General features: G+C 49.7%; 1 protein-coding gene across 1 annotated transcript; it reads left to right on the plus strand.

The window, feature by feature from the left end:
* The first annotated feature begins 452 nt into the window (after window positions 1–452).
* On the plus strand, window positions 453–22,647 carry GRM6 (glutamate metabotropic receptor 6). Its single transcript, XM_025446573.3, has 10 exons — window positions 453–959; window positions 3,504–3,720; window positions 4,007–4,142; window positions 5,050–5,204; window positions 12,472–12,612; window positions 12,715–12,915; window positions 15,165–15,310; window positions 15,400–16,023; window positions 18,613–18,924; window positions 19,839–22,647. The coding sequence occupies exons 1-10, from the start codon at window positions 453–455 to the stop codon at window positions 20,034–20,036; spliced, it is 2,637 nt and encodes an 878-aa protein (XP_025302358.1). The 3' UTR covers window positions 20,037–22,647.
* Window positions 22,648–23,875: the final 1,228 nt, after the last annotated feature.

The following is a 23,875-nucleotide window of genomic DNA, read 5'->3' on the forward strand; positions in this document are numbered from 1 at the left end:
GGAGATGTAGAGAGAGCCAGTGCTGCACGCACCTCCTGTTCAGGAGGGGTCACCACCCTCGGAGTGGCCTCTCCTCCCTTCCTCAGAATCCTTAAACCCTCTGTCGCTCTGGGCCCTGCGCATCTGTCACAGCCCTACCTTGACTCACAGGGGCTGGCGCAGGTGAGTGTGGTCAGGTTGTGCTCTAGGGATGGGTCCCTGAGGACAGGAGAGGGCCGGGCTGCCTGCCGGGGAGGGACAGGGGCGCGGTGGAGACAGTGGTCGGGCGGGGGGGCCCGTGTGACACGGTTCAGAGGGTGTGAGAGCGCGGTGGAGGCCTGGGGGGGCAGGGCGAGTTGCTCTCCCATCCCTTCCCTCCGCCTTGGCTGTTCTCCCCTGCGCGGCGCGGCGCTCAGAGCCTCCCGCGTTCCGTTCCCTCCCGGCCCTGTCTTCCCCCCGCAGCGGGACAGCGGATGGCCGGGCCCGGGAGCGCCGGGGAGCCGAGGCTCCGGGCTCTGCTGCGGTGGCTCTTGGTGCTGGCGCAGGCGGGCGCGGCGGGCGCGGCGGGCTCGGTGCGCCTGGCGGGCGGCCTCACGCTGGGCGGCCTGTTCCCGGTGCACGCGCGGGGCGCGGCGGGCAGAGCGTGCGGGCCGCTGAAGAAGGAGCAGGGCGTGCACCGGCTGGAGGCCATGCTGTACGCGCTGGACCGCGTGAACGCCGACCCCGAGCTGCTGCCCGGCGTGCGCCTGGGCGCGCGGCTGCTCGACACCTGCTCGCGGGACACGTACGCGCTGGAGCAGGCGCTGAGCTTCGTGCAGGCGCTGATCCGCCGCCGCGGCGACGGCGACGAGGGGGCCGTGCGCTGCCCTGGAGGCGTCCCCCCGCTGCGCAGCGCGCCCCCCGAGCGCGTGGTGGCTGTGGTCGGCGCCTCGGCCAGCTCCGTCTCCATCATGGTCGCCAACGTGCTGCGCCTGTTTGCGGTGAGGGCACCCTCTCCTGTCCTCGCCCTCGGGGGGTGGCTGATGGCTGGTGTCCGGGCAGAAGTCCTCAAATCCAGGGATCAGCCGCCGCGTCCGAGAACCCCTGCCCTGTGGGCCAGGTCGGCCCAGCCGGTGCGCCCGTCCTTGTCGGCCCTGCCGCCCTGCCAGGGCCGCCACCTGCACGCACCGCCCTTCGCGAGGATGAAGGGACCAACCTTGTGGGCGGCGAAGGCGGCCCCCCGGAGGCGGCTGCAGCCTTCCCCTGGGGGCCCGGCCGACTAGAACAGGGCGGCCCCTGGGGTGGCGCCCCCTTGATCGCTTGCCTGGGTGCCCACTGCACAGCCCTGTGTGGGGCTCTCGCCGCCACCGCATCTGGGTGATGAGATGCAAGCTTTTCCCGGATCCAGGGCCCTCCTTCTGGTGGGGCAACTAACACATACCCCCGACTTCTGGCGTGGGGGGAGGTAGTTCCCTCATCTTTAGGGAACTGTCTTAAAGAATCCGAGGCAGCCCCTTTCTTGCATCCTGCGGGGGGGGGGGGGCAGTGACTGGGGGAGGAGCATAGGAATCAGGGACTAAGGGGCCTTCGACATTAGAGTTTGGGGGTTTTCAGTAGTGGTCATTCACTGGGGTTCCGTGGAGGGAGGGGGCGTCTCTGTCCTTCAGCTTTCTGTGAAGAGAGGAAGGCTTTGCTTCCATCTGGCCAAGGGAGGGGACTTCTGCTTCTTGAGCGTTTCTCTGATTCTCCCAGTCATGGCCTCTGTTTCTACCACGCTGGGTGGTAGTTTTATCTGGGCACCCCTCCATCATCTTCACTCCCCACCACCCCGTTCCCACTGGATGGCAGCTAGTCCTATAGTCACACTTTCTAGCTGGCACAAAGGAACCTTATGTGGCTGTCCAGTGTCAGGGGATGCCGGAGAGTCCCCATCTCACTCACCTGCCCTGTCTGTCTGCCTTTGTACCTCTGTCCCCTGCTCTGCCTGGAGCTCTAGTTTCCATCCCTTTCCCTGTGTCTGCCCCTCCAGGCTGGCTGCAGAGCTCTCAAACTCAAGGGCCTTCAGGAGGCAGGTTGGAGTATAGATGAGTGAAGCAGGACCCCTGCTGAGTGAGTCTAGGGCCCCCTGCTGCCAGCTCAGCCCAAGACTGAGGTGGGGCCACAATCACACATTTTAGACACTGGCTCCCCATTCAAAAAAATTTTATTTTATTTTTATTTTTTTTAATAATAAACTTATTTTTTATTGGTGTTCAATTTACCAACATACAGAATAACACCCAGTGCTCATCCCGTCAAGTGCCCCCCTCAGTGCCCGTCACCCATTCACCTCCACCCCCCTCCTCCCCTTCCATCACCCCTAGTTCGTTTCCCAGAGTTAGGAGTCTTTATGTTCTGTCTCTCAAAAAATTTTAAATGAAGACATTGGTGCATGACATGCAACCAGGGACCGGATTTGGCTCCCTGGAGCCGTTCTGCAATTCCTGGTCTAGGAGCAAAGCTGTGGGTTCCCAAGTTCATCTCCATTCATGCATCACTGTGATCACAGGAGTTTTAGATTAGCCTCCCTGAGGGGTTCCACCTCTACAGGAAGGTTGTTCTGAAGATCAAGCTTTATCGTCTGGAGTGTCTACAACATCCGTTACCTGTGCTGGACCTTTCTCTGACCTTCCCTCCTTTGTGGTTCTTGTTTTTTCTGTCTCTCCATGTGTCTGTCTGTCTCTCTCTCTCTCCCCCTTCCTCCTTCCTTCTTGCCCTTCCTATCCTGTCTTCACACTCCATGCTTTCTTCCTGTCTTGCTTCAGTCATCCCTGTCTCCCCTAGACCAGCTGAGCTTACTCCTTCCAGAACCTGTCCTCTCTTCCACCCTTCACACCAGCTGCTGCCTCACCCATCTTCTCTACTCACTCTCTTTTCCTGACTTCTTCAGCCTTCTGCTACTAGTCTCTCCACTCTCCTTTCACATTTACTGCCTCCCACCCACTCACCCCACTGCCTCAGCATGCTCAGCCCATAATCCCAGCTGTCAATCACTCTAATGCACCCAGTTCCAAGCAGGCCCCTCCAGTAGGCCAGACATACCTTTGAATCAAATAACCCCTTCCCAGCTCCCCTACCTGCTTGCTCTGACCCTTCCTGGGGCTGCCACTCCCCTACATACATGGCCCCTTTGTGTGAATTAGGAAAATATGTTGTCTCCTGGGGCTGACAAGGAGTCTAACTCCCCTTGCAGGTGCAGCCTACACTTGGCTGCAGGCTGGACTTGAGCCCCCACTAACCTTTTGCCTGGACACATGCCTGGCACCACTGTATACAGTGCCCTGCCCTCTCACCTAGACCTTTGTACCTCCTGTATTCCATCAGACCACGTCTCAAAAGCTTTCCCCACACCCTTGGGCCTCTCCATGTTGCTGTCCCACACTGGCCCCTGACACCCCAGTCCCAGACTTCCATGCCCTGACCTGCATCCTGGATCCTCACTGCCCTCCCTCCCCACGGGGTCACTGAGTCTCCAGCCCTAGCACAAATGTTCTTCCCTATTCCAGATACCTCAGATCAGCTACGCCTCCACAGCCCCTGAGCTCAGTGACTCCACACGATACGACTTCTTCTCCCGAGTTGTGCCACCTGACTCCTACCAGGCCCAGGCCATGGTGGACATCGTGAGGGCACTGGGATGGAACTACGTGTCCACACTGGCCTCGGAGGGCAACTATGGCGAGAGTGGGGTTGAGGCATTTGTGCAGATCTCGCGGGAAGCTGGTGAGCTGGGAGCAGGGGTTCCAAGGCAACAATGAGCCTACACAGGGGTAATCCAGGGGTCATCAGACAGGGCCGAAGCCATGATATGGCGCCCTGGATTCATGATAAGGCCCTGAATCCATGGCCATCAGACAGGGCCGAAGCCATGAGATGGGGCCCTGGGTGGTGCCCCTGTGGGTGGGCACCTCTTTCCTTTGAAGCACTCAGCCCCTGCCAGTGGCGGCCCCAGTAGGTGGGTGGGTGGCTGGTTGGAACAAGAGGTGACTCTGGCACCCCCGGCACCCAGGGGGGGTCTGCATTGCCCAGTCCATCAAGATTCCCAGGGAACCAAAGCCAGGAGAATTCAATAAGGTGATCAAGAGACTCATGGAGACACCCAACGCCCGGGGCATCATCATCTTTGCCAATGAGGATGACATCAGGTGGGAGCAGCTGTCACACTCAATCATTGTGTTTATCAGAGGTGCTCCTAGAAGGCCCTGCCTCCTCTTCTTACATGTCCCCTGGCCACATATATCCTCCCTTTCTCCTCCTCCCTCTTCTTTTTTTTTTTTTTTTTTTAATTTTTTTTTTAATTTTTATTTATTTATGATAGTCACAGAGAGAGAGAGAGGCAGAGACACAGGCAGAGGGAGAAGCAGGCTCCATGCACCGGGAGCCTGACGTGGGATTCGACCCCGGGTCTCCAGGATCGCGCCCTGGGCCAAAGGCAGGCGCCAAACCGCTGCGCCACCCAGGGATCCCTCCTCCCTCTTCTTGATCCCCCTTCACCCTCCTGCCCTCACAGAGTCTTCCTGCTGCCATCTCTCTGTCTGGTGCACCCAGAAAAGAACCAGGCCTGGCCTGGGTGGAGATGCTCCAGGACTAGCCAACGGAAACACACAGGAATTCCTGTCTGCTCTTCTAATTCACAGTGAGAGAGACACCAGTTGGCAGATCTAAGTGCAGAAAATGAGCTGTCAGGGAAGGAGCCCTGGTGGCAGGCAGTTCAGGGGGTATCAGTAGGTGGCCATGGATCTTGGCCTAGGGCCTATGTGACTCAGAGCAAGCAGGAGGCTCTGCAAGAGAAGGGAGGCCCTTCTTCCAGGCAGTGTGAAGTGGGCTGCAGTGCAGAGATCAAGAGGGCTGTCCTGGGGCCAGAGCCTGGCTGGAACCTTTATTACCTAAGAAGCCCAGAACAACTCCCCACATCTCATTTTTCCTGAAAAAACGAGGGTCTGATGCATGGTTTGGAATGGGATAGAAGGAGAGAGAGAAGAACAGGAAGTGGCCAGAAGCAAGTCAGAGGAGGATCTCAGGCCCTCTCACTCCTTGCCCTGTTCCTACCAGGAGGGTCCTGGAGGCTGCACGCCAGGCCAACCTGACAGGTCACTTCTTATGGGTTGGCTCAGACAGCTGGGGAGCCAAGACCTCTCCCATCCTGAACCTGGAGGACGTGGCCGTGGGGGCCATCACCATCCTGCCCAAAAGAGCTTCCATTGATGGTGAGTGCAGGGATGCCCTCCCCCACCACATCTCCTGATCTTGCCCTTCCCCACGATCTCCTCTTGGGGGCAATCATTTTCTCCATCTGTAAATTTTTTTTTCATTTAAAATATTTTTATTAAAATTCAATTTAGTTAACATGTAGTGTATTAGTATTTTCAGGGATAGAATGTAGTGATTCACCAGCTACATATAACACCCAGTGCTCATTCCATCACGTGCCCTCCTTAATGCCCATCATCCAGTTACCTCATCCCCCTCCATACCTCCCCTCCAGCAGCCCTCTGATTCTTTTTTTTTTAATAAATTTATTTTTTATTGGTGTTCAACTTACCAACATACAGAATAACACCCAGTGCTCATCCCGTCAAGTGCCCCCCTCAGTGCCCGTCACCCAGTCACCCCCACCCCCTAATGGCTGAGTAATATTCCATTGTATACATAAACCACATCTTCTTTATCCATTCATCTTTCGTTGGACACCGAGGCTCCTTCCACAGTTTGGCTATTGTGGCCATTGCTGCTAAAAACATCGGGGTGCAGGTGTCCTGGAGTTTCATTGCATCTGTATCTTTGGGGTAAATCCCCAGCAGTGCAATTGTTGGGTCGACGGGCAGGTCTATTTTAACTCTTTGAGGAACCTTCACAGTTTCCAGAGTGGCTGCACCAGTTCACATTCCCACCAACAGTGTAAGAGGGTTCCCTTTTCTCCGCATCCTCTCCAACATTTGTGGTTTCCTGTTTTGTTAATTTTCCCCATTCTCACTGGTGTGAGGTGGGATCTCATTGTGGTTTTGATTTGTATTTGCCTGATGGCAAGTGATGCAGAGCATTTTCTCACGTGCATGTTGGCCATGTCTATGTCTTCTTCTGTGAGATTTCTCTTCATGTCTTTTGTCCATTTCATGATGGGATTGTTTGTTTCTTTGCTGTTGAGTTTAATAAGTTCTTTAAAGATCTTGGAAACTAGCCCATTATCTGATACGTCATTTGAAAATATCTTCTCCCATTCTGTAGGTTGTCTTTTAGTTTTGTTGACTGTATCCTTTGCTGTGCAAAAGCTTCTTATCTTGATGAAGTCCCAATAGTTCATTTTTGCTTTTGTTTCTTTTGCCTTCGTGGATGTATCTTGCAAGAAGTTACTGTGGCCGAGTTCAAAAAGGGTGTTGCCTGTGTTCTCCTCTAGGATTGTGATGGAATCTTGTCTCACATTTAGATCTTTCATCCATTTTGAGTTTATCTTTGTGTATGGTGCAAGAGAGTGGTCTAGTTTCCTTCTTCTGCATGTGGATGTCCAATTTTCCCCGCACCATTTATTGAAGAGACTGTCTTTCTTCCAATGGATAGTCTTTCCTCCTTTATCGAATATTAGTTGACCATAAACTTCAGGGTCCACTTCTGGGTTCTCTATTCTGTTCCATTGATCTATGTGTCTGTTTTTGTGTCAGTACCACACTGTCTTGATGTCTACAGCTTTGTAGTACAACCTGAAATCTGGCATTGTGATGCCCCCAGATACGGTTTTCTTTTTTAAAATTCCCCTGGCTATTCGGGGTCTTTTCTGATTCCACACAAATCTTAAGATGATTTGTTCCAACTCTCTGAAGAAAGTCCATGGTATTTTGATAGGGATTGCATTAAACGTGTAAATTGCCCTGGGTAACATTGACATTTTCACAATGTTAATTCTGCCAATCCATGAGCATGGAATATTTTTCCATCTCTTTGTGTCTTCCTCAATTTCTTTCAGAAGTGTTCTATACTTTTGAGGGTATAGATCCTTCACCTCTTTGGTTAGGTTTATTCCTAGGTATCTTATGCCTTTGGGTGCAATTGTCAATGGGATTGACTCCTTAATTTCTCTTTCTTCAGTCTCATTGTTAGTGTATAGAAATGCCACTCACTTCTGGGCATTGATTTTGTATCCTGCCACGCTGCCAAATTGCTGGATGAGTTCTAGCAATCTTGGGGTGGAGACTTTTGGGTTTTCTATGTAGAGTATCATGTCATCGGTGAAGAGGGAGAGTTTGACTTCTTCTTTGCCAATTTGAATGCCTTTAATGTCTTTGTTGTCTGAATGCTGAGGCTAGGACTTCCAGTACTATGTTGAACAGCAGTGGTGAGAGTGGACATCCCTGTCTTGTTCCTGATCTTAGGGGAAAGGCTCCCAGTGCTTCCCCATTGAGAATGATATTTGCTGTGGGCTTTTCGTAGATGGCTTTTAAGATGTTGAGGAATGTTCCCTCTATCCCTACACTCTGAAGAGTTTTGATCAGGAATGATGCTGTATTTTGTCAAATGCTTTCTCTGCATCTAATGAGAGGATCATATGGTTCTTGGTTTTTCTCTTGCTGATATGATGAATCACACTGATTGTTTTATGAGTGTTGAACCAGCCTTGTGTCCCGGGAATAAATCCTACTTGGTCATGGTGAATAATTTTCTTAATGTACTCTTGGATCCTATTGGCTACTATCTTGTTGAGAATTTTTGCATCCATGTTCATCAGGGATATTGGTCTGTAATTCTCCTTTTTGGTGGGGTCTTTGTCTGGTTTTGGAATTAAGGTGATGCTGGCCTCATAGAATGAATTTGGAAGTACTCCATCTCTTTCTATCTTTCCAAACAGCTTTAGTAGGATAGGTATGGTTTCTTCTTTAAACGTTTGATAAAATTCCCCTGGGAAGCCATCTGGCCCTGGAGTCTTGTGTATTGGGAGGTTTTTGATGACTGCTTCAATTTCCTCCCTGGTTATTGGCCTGTTCAGGTTTTCCATTTTGTCCTGTTCCAGTTTTGGTAGTTTGTGGCTTTCCAGGAATGCGTCCATTTCTCCTAGATTGCCTAATTTTTGGCGTATAGCTGTTCATAATATGTTTTTAAAATTGTTTGTATTTCCTTGGTGTTGGTAGTGATCTCTCCTTTCTCATTCATGATTTTATTAATTTGAGTCTTCTCTCTCTTCTTTTAAATAAGGCTGGCTAACGGTTTATCTATCTTATTAATTCTTTCAAAGAACCAACTCCTGGCTCTGTTGATCTGTTCCACAGTTCTTCTGGTCTCAATTTCGTTGAGTTCTGCTCGAATCTTTATTAACTCTCTTCTTCTGCTGGGTGTAGGATCTATTTGCTGTTTTTTCTCTAGCTCCTTTATGTGTAAGTTAAGCTTTTGTATTTGAGTTCTTTCCAGTTTTTGAATGGATGCTTGTATTGTGATGTATTTCCCCCTTAGGACTGCTTTTGCTGCATCCCAAAGATTTTGAACAGTTGTATCTTCATTCTCATTAGTTTCCATGAATCTTTTCAATTCTTCCTTAATTTCCTGGTTGACCCTTTCATCTTTTAGCAGGATGGTCCTTAACCTCCACGTGTTTGAGGTCCTTCCAAACTTCTTGTTGTGATTTAGTTCTAATTTCAGGGCATTATGGTCTGAGAATATGCAGGGGACGATCCCAATCTTTTGGTATCGGTTCAGACCCAATTTGTGACCCAGTATGTGATCTATTCTGGAGAAAGTTCCATGTGCACTTGAGAAGAATGTGTATTCAGTTGAGTTTGGATGTAAAGTTCTGTAGACATCTGTGAAATCCATCTGGTCCAGTGTATCATTTAAAGCTCTCGTTTCTTTGGAGATGTTGTGCTTAGAATACCTATCAAGTATAGAAAGAGCTAGATTGAAGTCACCAAGTATAAGTGTATTATTATCTAAGTATTTCTTCACTTTGGTTATTAATTGATTGATATATTTGGCAGCTCCCACATTCGGGGCATATATATTGAGGATTGTTAAGTCCTCTTGTTGGGTAGATCCTTTAAGTATGATATAGTGTCCCTCTTCATCTCTCACTACAGTCTTTGGGGTAAATTTTAGTTTATCTGATATAAGGATGGCTACCCCCGCTTTCTTTTGAGGACCATTCGAATGGTAAATGGTTCTCCAACCTTTTGTTTTCAGGCTGTAGGTGTCCTTCTGTCTAAAATGAGTCTCTTGTAGACAGCAAATAGATGGGTCCTGCTTTTTTATCCAGTCTGAAACCCTGCACCTTTTGATGGGGTTATTAAGCCCGTTCACATTCAGAGTTACTATTGACAGATATGAGTTTAATGTCATCATGATATCTATTCAGTCCTTGTTTTTGTGGATTGTTCCACTGAACTTCTTCTTAAAGGGGAATTTTAAGAGTCCCCCTTAAAATTTCTTGCAGAGCTGGTTTGGAGGTCACATATTCTTTCAGTTGCTGCCTGTCTTGGAAGCTCTTTATCTCTCCTTCCATTCTGAATGAGAGAGCCTTGCTGGATAAAGTATTCTTGGTTGCATGTTCTTCTCATTTAGGACCCTGAATATATCCTGCCAGCCCTTTCTGGCCTGCCAGGTCTCTGTGGAGAGGTCTGCTGTTACCCTAATACTCCTCCCCATAAAAGTCAGGGATTTCTTGTCTCTTGCTGCTTTAAGGATCTTCTCTTTATCTTTGGAATTTGCAAGCTTAACTATTAAATATCGAGGTGTTGAACGGTTTTTATTGATTTTTTGGGGGGGATCTCTGTATTTCCTGGATCTGAATGCCTGTTTCCCTTCCCAGATTAGGAAAGTTTTCAGCTAGGATGTGTTCAAATACATATTCTGGCCCTCTGTCCCTTTCGGTGCCATCGGGAACCCCAATTAAACGTAGGTTTTTCTTCCTCAGGCTGTCGTTTATTTCCCTTAATCTATCTTCATGGTCTTTTAATTGTTTGTCTCTTTTTTCTTCAGTTTCCCTCTTTGCCATCAACTTGTCTTCTATGTCACTCACTCGTTCTTCCACCTCGTTAACCCTCGTCATTAGGACTTCTAGTTTGGATTGCATCTCATTCAATTGATTTTTAATTTCTGCCTGATTAGCTCTAAATTCTGCAGTCATGAAGTCTCTTGAGTCCTTTATGCTTTTTTATAGAGCCACCAGTAGCTGTATAATAGTGCTTCTGAATTGGCTTTCTGACATTGAATTGTAATCCAGTTTTTGTAACTCTGTGGGGGAGACGACTGTTTCTGATTCTTTCTTTTGAGGTGAGGTTTTCCTTCTAGTCATTTTGCTCAGTGCAGAGTGGCCAAAAACTAGTTGTATTGGGAAAAGGAGAAAAAGAGAGGAGAGAAAGAAGGAAAGAAAAGAGAAAAATAAAAAAGAAAAGGAAGAAAAAGAGAACAAAAAGAGAAAGAAAAAGAAAGAAAGGAAAAATTGGGGGTGGGGGAAGCTAACAGAAATCAAAAAGCAAAAAAAAAAAAAAAAAAAAAAAGACAAAAAAAAAAAACAGAAAAAAAAAAAACACCAAAAAAAGAACACGGAAGAGTATCTTCTGATTCTGTATACTTTAAGTCCCTTGACTTCCCCTGGAACTTGTCCGTCTAGTTGGTCTTTTGGAGGAGGGGCCTGTTGTGCTGATTTTCAGGTGTTAGCACTTGGGGGAGCCGCTCTGCCCACTGCCTGGTGCAGGGCTCAGTGGGGGTTGTTTACCCCGTGAGGCCGCAGGAGGAACAACCCCAGTGGCGGGGCAGCTCTGCAGCCCTGGAGTCAGCCCCCGCAGTAACTCCGGAGCTCACGGTCTGCAGGGCCTGGAGGCTCCGGGCGGGGCCGCTGATCTGCTCAGCTGGGGCAGGAGCGTCCTCGCTGTCCTGGGCCCTCCCGGCTTCTGCCTGTCCCGGGGGAGGCCGGATCCTGGGCTGTGTCCCGGTGCCCTGTGCTCCGGGGCCTGCGCTGTTGGATTCGTGCTCCCGCCCCGCAGCCCCCTCCGCGGAGCCGCCCCCGAGCCCCCCGAGCTGCTCCCGCCCCGCAGCCCCCTCCGCGGAGCCGCCCCCGAGCCCCCCGAGCTGCTCCGGGTCCCGCCGTGCGCGCTGCAGCCCTTAGGGAGCTCGGCGCACTCCCCCGGGGCGCAGGTGTCTGTTAGTGTCCCCGGGAGCCCGAGGGCATCCCCGCCCTCCTGGGTCCTGCTCCAACCCCCTGCGAGCCCCTTTCCGCCCGGGAAGGTCGGTGCAGCTCCTGCTTCTCCGGGACGGGGCTCTCCTGTCCTGGGGACACTCGCCCCGGCCTCAGCCCGGCTCCTCACGGGGCCCCTCCCCCTTGGAGGCCTTTTGTTTCTTTATTTCTTTTTCTCCGTCTTCCTACCTGATAGAAGCGCGAACTCTTCTCACTGTAGTGTTCCAGCTGGTCTCTCTTTAAATCTCAGGCCGAATTCGTAGATTTTCAGGATGATTTGAAGGTTATCTAGGTAATTTGGTGGGGACAGGTGACTCGGGGACCCTGCTCTTCCGCCAGCTTGCGCCTCGTCCTCCATCTGTAAAATGTTATCGTGTATCTCGCTCAACACCCCTTCTAGGATTCCCAAATTCTAGGATCCTAAGACTTTGTGAATACATCCCTCCAAGCAGTGTTTTTGAATTGGCAAAGTAGGAAAATCCCACTCCACTGTATAGGGTCAAGAATTAGTTTTGTTTTTGCTTTTGTTTTCATCCAATGCCTATAATCCTGGTATTGCTGGTTCTGCAAAAGACATACTAATTTGAGGGTGGAGAGGAGAAGGAACAAAACTGAGGATGGGGACATATTGTCCTGTTGATCAAATGATGAAGCCTGCCTCCCATCCCATCCTCCACCATCCTGAATATCTGGAAGGATCTAGCAGAGACATTGTCACATGACAATAGGATGATCATTTCCCCAAAGCCTGAACTGAAGCTGCCTTGATGAAGTGCTTCAGGACTTTTTTACCCTGACTTTCAGGGGCTCCCACCCACACCCTTTCTTTCCCTTAGAGTACATTTGGTTGCATTTGACAAATGCAGAGTGGAGTAGAATGAGAGTGGTTTCGGCAATAAAGTCATTTCATTGCAAGATAAGACCTGAAAGTAGGCCACTTCAGGTTTGGGACGGTGAGTTAATGATGTTCTCAAAGTCCTGAGCTCTGTCCCTGCTTCTGTTCCACCATTCTCTCTGGTTGCGACTTGTCTTCGTGACTGAGGTGTCTTATTCACAATGTGGCTGCTGAAGCTCTACCTATTACATCTTCACAGCAGCATCCTAACCAAAGAAGGAAAGAACAGCATGAAAGTCTTTGATATGGTGACGCTCTGAGTTTACAACAGGATGCAAATTCTACCCCAAAGCCCCCAGAAGGCTTTGAAATCACTGGCCAGAAGTTGTTCACATGGCCAGTCCTAGCTGCAAAGTGAGCAGATGGTGAAGGGACACAGCAGAATCATGCCTGGTTCAGATGATTGCCGTCCTCTCTCCTCCCTCAGGATTTGATCAGTACTTTATGACCCGCTCCCTGGAGAACAACCGCCGAAACATCTGGTTTGCTGAGTTCTGGGAGGAGAATTTTAACTGCAAACTGACCAGCTCAGGTACCCAGTCAGATGACTCCACCCGCAAATGCACAGGTGAGAGCTACCCAGAGTGGCAAGGGAGGTGAAGGGGAAGGCGGGAGGCGAGGCAGGGCACTTGGGGGCTGGGCACACTTCCTCTGTGCATCCCTAGGACAGGCGAGGAACGCATCGGCAGGGACTCGACCTACGAGCAGGAGGGGAAGGTGCAGTTCGTGATCGATGCTGTGTATGCCATTGCCCACGCCCTCCACAGCATGCACCAGGCGCTCTGCCCCGGGCTCACCGGCCTGTGCCCAGCGATGGAGACCACTGATGGGCGGGTGCTGCTGCAGTACATTCGAGCCGTCCGATTCAATGGTGAGCGGGAGCCAGATCCTCCATGGCAGGGAAGGGAAGCCCCTGGGATGGACTTCTCTGCTGGACCCGGGCTGACTCAGATCAAAGGGGTGGGAGAGGTGGAATGCTATAGTGGGGGCACCTGGTACTGAGAGCTGGAAGCTTGAGCCCAATTCTGGAACCAGTTCTTAACACTCGTCCACCAGGCTTCAGCACTCCCTTGCCCCAAGTTGCAAAATTCAGGCGTTGGAGAGCCCTCTGCCTGGAACCCTCAGCCGCTCCCATGCAACTCTCACGGCTGTTCACAGAGCTGGGGGCACCTAAACTCGGCCTGCAAGGGGCACAGTGCACACTGGGCAGAGGCGCTGCCCACAACGTGGACATGCTGCTCACTCTGAGTCTCGGGCTTCCAAAGACCACGCCTCTGGAGCTCGTGGTACAAGTCTCATGTGTCCCGGGTACCAGCAGAGGGTCCAGCACACGGGCAGGGCTCAGAATAAAGTCTCTGAAAAGGCCCACGTGGACTGAGGCCTCACTCGTGGTTTGTGCAGAGAGATACACGTCTTGTTTAGTTACCATCACTATAAAATTAAAAATTGTTCTTCCACTGCATTCTGAGCACCCTCTCTCTGTTAACCTCTCAGCTGAATAGTACAGCTTACTATCACCACAGACCAGCTCTAAAGGTGGTAGGACAAGCCTCCAACAGAAATAGTGTTGATCGTTCAAATCGATACAAATCTCACACACACACTCAGACCTTCGTCCAAGTCTGAACCCACCATCCCACCTGGTCAGCTACGCTCGCTTTTTTCTTTTTAAAGTGTGGTAACATACGCGTAGCATAAAATGTACAATCTTAACAATTGTTTTTAAGGATTTTATTTATTTGAGAGAGAGAGAGAGAGAGAGCACTTCAGCAGGGGGAGGGGCAAAGGGAGAGGGAGAAGCAGACGCTCCGCGAAGAGGAGATTGCCCCCCACCCCCCATGTGGGGCTCCATCCCAGGAGCCTGGGATCATGACCTGAGCCAAAAGCAGATGTTTAACCACCTGAGCCACCCAGGCGCTGCCCCCCACCCACCGTCTTAACCATTTTTAAGTGTACAGTCTAGTCATGTACACTGTTGTGCAGATTCTCCAGAACTTAAGATAAAAAAGTTCTGAAGGATCCCTGGGTGGCGTAGCGGTTTGGCGCCTGCCTTTGGCCCAGGGCGCGATCCTGGAGACCCGGGATCGAATCCCACGTCGGGCTCCCGGTGCCTGGAGCCTGCTTCTCCCTCTGCCTGTGTCTCTGCCTCATTCTCTCTCTCTCTCTGTGACTATCACAAATAAATAAAAATTTAAAAAAAATTCTGAAATTCTGTCCCGATTAAACACTAACTCCCCATTCCCCCTCCTGAAGCTTCTGGCAACTTCCATCCTACTTTCTGTCCCTATGATTTTGCCTACTCTATGTTCATCCTATGAGAGGGATCATGCAGTATTTGTCCTTCTGTGACTGGCTCATTTCATTTGGCATAACATCCATGCGTTCATCCATGTTGTAGCCTGTGTCACAATGTCTTTCCTTTTATTTTATTTTATTTTATTTTTAATATTTTTTTTCTTTTATTTATTTATGATAGTCACAGAGAGAGAGAGAGAGGCAGAGACACAGGCAGAGGGAGAAGCAGGCTCCATGCACCAGGAGCCCGATGTGGGATTCGATCCCGGGTCTCCAGGATCGCGCCCTGGGCCGAAGGCAGGCGCCAAACCGCTACGCCACCCAGGGATCCCATCTTTCCTTTTAAAGGCTGAAGAATATCCTAGCACAAATAGGCAACGTTTTGTTTATCTGTCCAACTCTCAGTGAACAAACATTTAGGTTGCATCCACCTTTTGGCTGCTGCAAATGATGCTGCTGTGAACGTGGGTGTGTATCTCTGAGTCCCTGTATCCCCTTTGGGGGACATATACCTGGCAGCGGAGTCATGTAGTAATTCTATGTTTAGTTTTTGGAGGAGCTGCCACTCTGTTTTCTACAGTGACAGCACCGTTTTACATCCCCACCAGCAGTGCGCCAGGGTTGCAGTCTCTCTACATGCTCACGGAGGCTTATTTCCTGGAATGCTAACAGTGGCCACTGTGGTTTGGAGTTGCACTTACCTGATGACAGGGAGCATCTTTGCAGGGTTTGTGACTGTGGGACGCTGGCTCTTTATCCTGGCTGGGCCTTGGGCCTTTCCGGGAGGGGCTGGAGAACCAGCTGAGGATGCCGGCTCTCCTGCAGGCAGCGCGGGGACCCCCGTGATGTTCAACGAGAATGGGGACGCGCCCGGGCGCTACGACATCTTCCAGTACCAGGCGGCGAACGGCAGTGCGGGCAGCGGCGGCTACCAGGCCGTGGGCCAGTGGGCAGAGACCCTCAGGCTAGACGTGAGTGAGCCGGGGAGTGGCGGGGAGCGGCCGGGCGCGGGCCCACCGTCCCCAGATCCGGAGGTCCCAGGCCCGTCCCCCCGCCACAGGTGGAAGCCCTGCTGTGGTCCGGAGAGCTCCGCGAGGTGCCCCGATCCCAGTGCAGCCTCCCCTGTGGGCCGGGTGAGCGGAAAAAGATGGTGAAGGGCGTCCCCTGCTGCTGGCACTGCGAGCCCTGCGACGGCTACCGCTTCCAGGTGGATGAGTTCACGTGCGAGGCCTGCCCCGGGGACATGCGGCCCACGCGCAACCACACGGGCTGCCGCCCCACTCCCGTCGTGCGCCTCACCTGGTCCTCGCCCTGGGCCGCGCCGCCGCTCCTGCTGGCCGTGCTGGGCAGCGTGGCCACTACCACGGTGGTGGCCACCTTCGTGCGCCACAACAACACGCCGATCGTGCGGGCCTCGGGCCGCGAGCTCAGCTACGTGCTTCTCACCGGCATCTTCCTCATCTATGCCATCACCTTCCTGATGGTGGCCGAGCCCGGGGCGGCCGTGTGCGCCGCCCGCCGGCTGTTCCTGGGCCTGGGCACCACGCTCAGTTACTCAGCCCTGCTCACCAAGACCAACCGCATCTACCGCATCTTCGAGCAAGGGAAGCGCTCCGTCACGCCACCGCCCTTCATTAGCCCCACGTCGCAGCTCGCCATCACCTTCAGCCTCACCTCGGTGCAGGTGGGCCGTGGCTCCCAGGGCCAGGAGGTGGACGGGGAAGGGGGAGCGGCAGATCACCACTTGGCTGGGGGGTGGCCTCCACTCCCAAAGTCAAGATAAGCACTCTTCTATTTTGGCTCCTATGTTTAAACAAGTAAGGGGAGGGGGGCTGCAGGAGACCGGGCCCCACTCCCTCCGCCTGCTCCGTCCTTGAGGGAACTGGGTCAGTAAGCTGCAGCGCCAGCATCCAGCTCCGTGTCTGTAAAAACAATGAAATTATTTTCCTAAACAGAACAGGCTCTTCCACCATTTCGCTCCCACAAAAAATAAGGCAAAGAGCTATCTGATGATTTTCTCAAGGAGAAAAAAAACATCTGTTTCCATAAAGGAGTTCCTGCTGCCCAGTCACTGGGGTAACATGGATGAGAGGCACAGGTTCCAGCAATGTTACTGTTGAATGGAGCATCCAGCTCCATAAATGGCCAGGATTTCATAACGTATGTGCACCGAAAGCAAAGTTCCCTCAAGGGGTTCACTAGAGCATTGGAAATTATTCTCACGATCTGGAAAGCACTGGATATTTTCTGTGCACAGGGTGCTAGTAGACAGGTGTGGATGACATTGTGACATTATAAAGCCAGGCCAGCTCACAGGGCTACGGGGAGGGCCTGTGCTCAGCCTGCTTTGGACACAGCACACTCTGCACTCCAGACAAGTGTTCATTGCCACCCACAGGCCTTGGTCCATGCAATTCTTCACAACTGAAAGGTATTGCCATCCTTGTGCAGATAACAGGGTCAGAGCTTCTCTCGTGAACACCAGAACACCAATGCCCAGAGCATCCTGACTTCTTACCATCCTGCTTCCCTGGCTGAAACCCCTGTGGTGCCCCTGCCCCCAGGACAGAGATACAGGATAGACTGCAGTCAGTACTTCCTGGCTCATCTGTGGACTCCCTACATTATACCCTTCTTTCCAGAAATCCCACACCCTTTCTTTTCTTTATTTTTTAAAAAGACTTTATATATTTATTCATGAGACAGACACACAGAGAGAGGCAGAGACATAGGGAGAGGGAGAAGCAGGCTCCATGCAGGAAGCCCGATGCAGGCTCAATCCCAGGGCCCAGGGATCACGCCCTGAGCCGAAGGTAGACGCTCAACCACTGAGCCAGACGTCCTTCCCACGCCCTTTCAAAGCACACCTGCAGTTTTACTGGGTTATGTATCGATACGGTGGACATGATATAGTATCTCTTTGTTTTAATTTGCATCTACTAAATTACTAGTGTAGCTGGCCTTTGAAGGTTCCTTTTCTATGTTGTTCCTGTTCCTATGCTTTGCTCATTTTCTATTATTTTGTAGGAGTTGTGGATTTGTGTGTGTGTGTGTGTGTGTGTGTGTGTTTAATATGCTGGGTGCTAATTATCAATTACATGGGTTGCAAAACTTGTAGGATCCATTTTGGTTGCTATTCCTCTGTATCTCAGGCCTTGGCTAATAGTTTCTCATATGCAGCATTTTTCCCTCCTTAGAACCTTGTTCTAAGAGGAGCCTCCACACTGCTTTTCTGGAGAGTGGGTGGGGTGTTATTTGCCCCTTGTCCATGGAGCTACTGCCTTTGGGAGGATCACAAAAAGGTTCTCCTGGGTGTATAAATTATTAAAAAGCATCCCTTACTCTCAGGTTACACAGCCCCTCTCTAGGTACTTGGCATGGCACTAGAGTGTTGGCTAGATTTCAGCTCCACAACACACACACACACACACACACACACACACACACACAGAAACCAGGCAGTCTTGTGCAGTGAACAATCTGCACAAACAAGCAGGGCAGCACTTTCAGGGTCCTGCCTTTATGCAGGTGTCTTAGTTCCTACTCTCCAGTTTCCCTTGGCTTAAGGTCATGTCTCTAACCCTCACAGGGAACTGCTCCTCCACCTCCTCCTAGTTAATAGAAGGAGTTGACTTTGATAATTTCCTGGGCCACCTGGCATCAGCTCACATCCTTACTGCTCTCTATTTAGTGCCTCATTCTGAGCTTCACTATGCATTTGCACATGATTTCATTACATTGTGTTCAACAGTTCTCTGGATCTGGAGAAGGAAGGAGTCCTCAGGAACTAGGTTTGCCCTGTTGCTAGATGCGATCAAGTTAGTGTTTTCACATCTACAGGATGGAGATGGTACTGCCTACTGCCTGGGAGGTGTGAAAAAAAGAGAATCTGCTGGGTCTGGCCCTTAATCAGTAGGGCATGAACCATCTCCTCCCCCAAGCTGGTGTGGAGAAGCTGTGGATAGGGTCACAATTCCATGGCCTCTGCCTGCAGTCACTGTATCCTGCAGGGCTTGGTGATGTTGGAATGCAGGAAGAGGACATCCTGGGGCCCATTACCCAGCCAGCCCTGACATTGCCAGCACATGCCTATGCTGTAGTGCCTTCTGCTCACTGGCCTTTGTATGGGCAGGCCCCTCCTGGATAGCCCTTCTGTTTCAGGCCTGAGCATCCCACTCAGTAGGCCAGGAGCCTCAAGGTGACCCTAACCTGCCAGAGACATTGGTGAGTGGCCAGGCTGGGTGTGTCCCTGATATGGTGTTGGCTCCTGCAGGTGGTAGGAGTGATGGCGTGGCTAGGGGCCCAGCCCCCACACAGTGTGATCGACTATGAAGAGCAACGGACAGTGGACCCAGAGCAGGCCAGAGGGGTGCTCAAGTGCGACATGTCGGACCTGTCCCTCATCGGCTGCCTGGGCTACAGCCTCCTGCTCATGGTCACGTGCACGGTGTACGCCATCAAAGCCCGTGGTGTGCCTGAGACCTTCAATGAGGCCAAGCCCATCGGTTTCACCATGTACACCACCTGCATCATCTGGCTGGCTTTTGTGCCCATCTTCTTTGGCACCGCCCAGTCGGCTGAAAAGGTAATCTGGGGTCGCCCATCGGATTTACGGCCTCCTTTGTTTCCTGTCTGTTCACACAAGGGCTCAATTGTCCCAAGAGCTGGGCTGCCCCCATGAATGATTGTTCGTTGGTTAATTCATTCATGTAGTTAAATACTCATTCATTCATTTATTTGTCAGTATCCCTTTGTTCATTCATTTATTCATCCATGCTTCTAACCATCCATTAACCTGGTTTTTTTTTAAAGATTTATTTATTTATTTATTTATTTATTTATTTATTTGAGAGAAAGAGCATGAGTGGGGGGAGGGGCAGAGGGAGAATCTCAAGCAGACTCTGTGCTGAGTGCAGAGTCCAAAGTGGGGATTGATCCTGACCCTGAGATCACAACTGAGCTGAAACCAAGAGCCAGATGCTTAACCAACTGAGTCTCCCAGGCACCCCACCATTAACTTATTTTTATTCAGTTACTTCTTTATATACATCATGTCCCTCAATCCATTAATCTGTCAGTCCATTTGCTGATCATTACTCCATCATTTATTTGTGTATATGGTAGACCATGTGTTAATTCATCCCTGTTGTTCATGTTTGACCACTTGCTCTTTTATTTGTACACTCATTTGTACATTTGAAAACATATTCATCCATTCAGTAACATGCTGTAGCCCCTTTTAGGCATATGGACCATTTCCCCAAGTGTCACTCGCTGTGAATGGATCCTTTGCTTCCCCTGGTCACTTGTCCGCTTGGTCCTGTGTCATTCATCCTCCTTCCTGCCTACATCAGAGCCACAGCATGACTATCACTTCTTCATGCCATAGGGCTTATATGGTTGCCTTTCCATTCACCTGATGAACACAGACTCATGTGGGGCTGGGGGGTGGGAGAAAACAGGGCTGAATCCCAGCCAGTTTCTTCCTCCATGGCTCAGATCTACATCCAAACCACCACACTGACTGTGTCCTTGAGCCTGAGTGCGTCGGTGTCCCTCGGCATGCTCTATGTGCCCAAAACCTACGTCATCTTGTTCCACCCGGAGCAGAATGTGCAGAAGCGGAAGCGAAGCCTCAAGGCGACCTCTACAGTGGCAGCCCCACCCAAGGGCGAGGACACAGAGGCCCCCAAGTAGCAAGTGGGGGATGAGTGGGGATGTTTCTCCCTCTCTTCTGTTCTTTTCTTTCCCTTGCTTCATGACGGAAGCTGTGGAAGGTCCAGGTCTGCAGTGAGCATTCAGAAGCAGGGAGTCTATGAAGCCCACACCCACCAGTATGGGGCTGTCCTCCAGAAAGACCTGGACCCACACATACCACACCTCATCCCTGCTTTTCTGTGACTGTTGGCATCATGCATACTTGCTGCAGACCAGACTTTCTGCTCATGGCGGGAATCAGCCACCAAGAGGATCCTACTCTAGGGAAGAACTGAACTTACACTCCCTGGTCTGAGTCCAGAGAGCATGATGAAGCCTGGGCTTGGCCCAGTGTGTGTGAGATTTCCACCTGAGTAGCCACCAGAACCTGGGGACTGGGCAGTATGCAAAAATGTGTAGATCTCACTCTAGAAATACAGGGCTGGATTTGGGGAGGGGCAGTGTCCACAAGATCTGGGGACCTGTCTTCTGCTGAGTGACTCAGGCTTGACACAGAGGGATTGGACCTTCGGTGTGAGAGCCCTGTGAGTGAGGATGGACCTGGGACAGGACTTGGGAGTGAGCAGAGTAACTGGGATGTATCCCCATGGGGTTACTTGTATTGAGGTCTTTTTCTCAGGACCATCATCCATGGGATCACACTTAAACCATAGCTTTTTGCCTTTCCATGCCTACTCCCTTAAATGATCCCCAAACACTTGTGTGGTGTTAGTAGTGTGAGAATAAAGCAACAGGGTAGTGTTTGCCCTCTTCTGATGCCTGTGAGGGATTATGGTCAGGAGTTTCAGGTTGGGGTCAGTGACAGAGTTGTATCTATGGTGACAATCAATTCCAAGTAGACATCTTAGGATGAGTACCAAAACTTTCCTCTCTCAATATGTACTGAGAGGTCCCCTTTGAAAGATGAGCATGAGGCACAGGGAGGAAGATAGACTTCAGATGCATGGACATTTATTTTTTCTTTTAAAAAGGCTTGGTTTCTATTATGGGATTATATTTCCCCATGGTACAATTTACATTAGTTAAATTGACTCTATCATTTTGAATTCTCTAGTATCTAATGTCTGGAACTGATTCCAAAGGTCACCATACTTCATACAACATAAAGACTCTTGCCTACACAGAATCTCTGTTGCAGAAATAAATTTTGATCCTGGGACCAGGTGTTTCTGTGTTCCTTAAATCAATAGAGCTTCTCCTCAGAATAACATTTTTGGTGTATGGATTCTTCTTCCTCACATTTTTGCATTTTGTATGGTTTCTCCACAGTGTGAATTATGAAGTTTTATTTATTGCTCAGTGCTTTCCAGAATTCATTATTTCATAGGGCTTCTTTCCTGTGTGGATTTTCTAATGTGTAATGTGATGAGGTTTGTTTCTTGCTGAGAGTGCTTTTATAGGGTTTTTCTCCTATATGAACTCTCATCCAGTGAGCTCTGATATCCAAAGGAAGGTGTTCTTGTAGTCTTTTTTTCCCTCTTGATGTTTCTCCCAGTATGAACTCCCCGATGTGCAAAAAATGGTGACTTCTAGTTGAAAACTTCACCACATTTTTTTTTACATATTTGTGGTTTTCCCCACTTTAAACTCTGTAACTTAGAGTTTGGATGATTTCTTAGTGGAACTTTTCTACATTTAGAGGATTTCTCCCTAGTGTGAGGTTTCTGCCTTAGAGTCTTGGCTTTCTACTGAAGGCTTTCCCACATTCCCCCATGTTTGTTCATACTGGGCTCTCTGATGTTAATGTTTTGTCACACAGCAGGTTCTGGCTCCTTCTTAGGGCATCTCATATCCAGTCCAATTGTAGATGATTTCCACAGCATGTACCATTTTGTGTGCAGTGAGGAATCCTCTATTACTAAAGGTGTTATCATATGTAGCATACTTGTGAGGTTTCTCTCCTTTAGGAGTTTTCTAATGTATACAAAGTCTGGAATCCTAGAAGAAGGCTTTTCTACAATCAGTGTGTACCAATTTGATCATTTGATGTCCAGCAAGGGGTTGACAACTTCCTAAAGGTCTTCCCATGCTATTTACATGCATAGTTTTGCCTTCTGTGAGGTTCAATCAATTTGAAACCCTGAATAAAGGTGTTTTTTTCAAATTTGTAGAATTTATAAGGCATTCTTCCTGTGTGCTTCTTTTATGCTGAATAAGAACTGGGCTGTGCTTGTCGACTTTCTCACATCCATTGCCCCTGAATAATTTCTCCCCAGTATGACTTACATGTTCCCATGACAACGGTGCTCTGGATTGGAGGCTTTCCCACATTACAATTACAGTGTTCTCTCCAATATGAATTCTCTAAAGCAGAAGATTACGTTTTGGTATAAACTTTTATTCACCTATTCATAAAGGTATCATCTGTGTTCAATGTGTGGAGACTTGTATAAGGAGGGCTTCTCTTACATTAACTATATGCTTATGTCTTTTCACTAATGTGAGTTTTTTCTAACACATCTATTACATTTACTGTAGCTTTGTCACATTTATTACATTGTGTGCTCTTTAGAAATTTCCTCAAAATTCATTACTTTTGTTGTCTCTCACTCAAGGAATTCTTGTTGAATAAATGTAACTTTTCCCAGAAGTTTGACTTGGGTTTTCTGCTGCTTTTTCATGTAATTACCAATTTGGAAGACTCCTTCCAAACTGGAATAAAGTGCACAATTCCAGGTGAATCTTTCCACTATCATATTATAGAATAAAACCTCTTCAGAAATACTCCATTATATTGCCATCTTTTTTTCCCTAAATATGAAAAATTCCCAAGTGTAAATATCTCTTGTCTCTTGGGCTTTGAGGAAGGAAGCCTCCTGCAGTAATGGACAGAATATTGACAGCTATAGAAGACTGGCAGTTTCAGAGATGACCTTTCAGCCTGTGGAGCAAAGGGTAGGAACCAAGATGGGGTGCAGCTCTGAAAGTAGAGACACTGAAGGGAGGCTTGGATGAAAGTCAGCCAAGGGTGTGGAGGGACCGGGTTTGGGCACTGTGAGCCTCATTGCTTCATTCGTGGATTGCTGTACTGGGATACTAACTAGTATCTGTTTCCTGTGTCTTTCCCCCCATCCCACACACCAATATCAAGATCATCATTCTGAGGCACCGGCTCCCCACACTTTTAGGGACACAGCTATGGGCAGGCCCTCTTCCAGTACCTGTATCTGACTGCGATTCATTCTTGCTTGCGGAATCAGAAATAGCAAGAAGGGCACATGGGTCCAGCCCCACATGCTGTTCACTGATATAATCTGGCTGATGAAGTATTTTTAGTTTATTCTATCAGGGCTATAGAATGTTGAACTTATCCATACTATCAACTTCTGAGGGTCCCCCCCCCCATCCTGATCTGGCAGATAGGAAACTTTCCAGGGGCCACAGACTTTTTCTTGCTCCTGACACTGAAGACTTCTCTCAGTCGGCTTTTGTGTCTAGAAATTGTACAGAGTCAAGGTTAAGACTTCTTGAGATCAATGCCAGCTCTGCCATGTTAGTTAAGTGATGTCAGGCAAGATGATTAGCCTCTCCCACCATTGCTGACAGCCAGAGTCTCCTTGATCCCTGAAGAGATGCCCAAATCATTGACCTCATTTCCCTACACCCACCCTCCCAGTCCTACCAGTCACTGCCACGCAGACCCCACTCATTATGCAAACCCCTCAGCTGACCCATCTTAAACCCCATCTCAGAACCCCCAAATAGCATTCCTTCTTCAAAACTGCTCTCTAGATAAATCTGTGCTGAATTTCCCTGATAAAAATATGAATTCTATTCATATTTCTTCACACCAGTTTGGCTGTGAAGGGTTTTGAAGG

Source organism: Canis lupus, chromosome 11 (assembly GCF_003254725.2).
Source record: "Canis lupus dingo isolate Sandy chromosome 11, ASM325472v2, whole genome shotgun sequence".
NCBI lineage: Eukaryota > Metazoa > Chordata > Mammalia > Carnivora > Canidae > Canis > Canis lupus.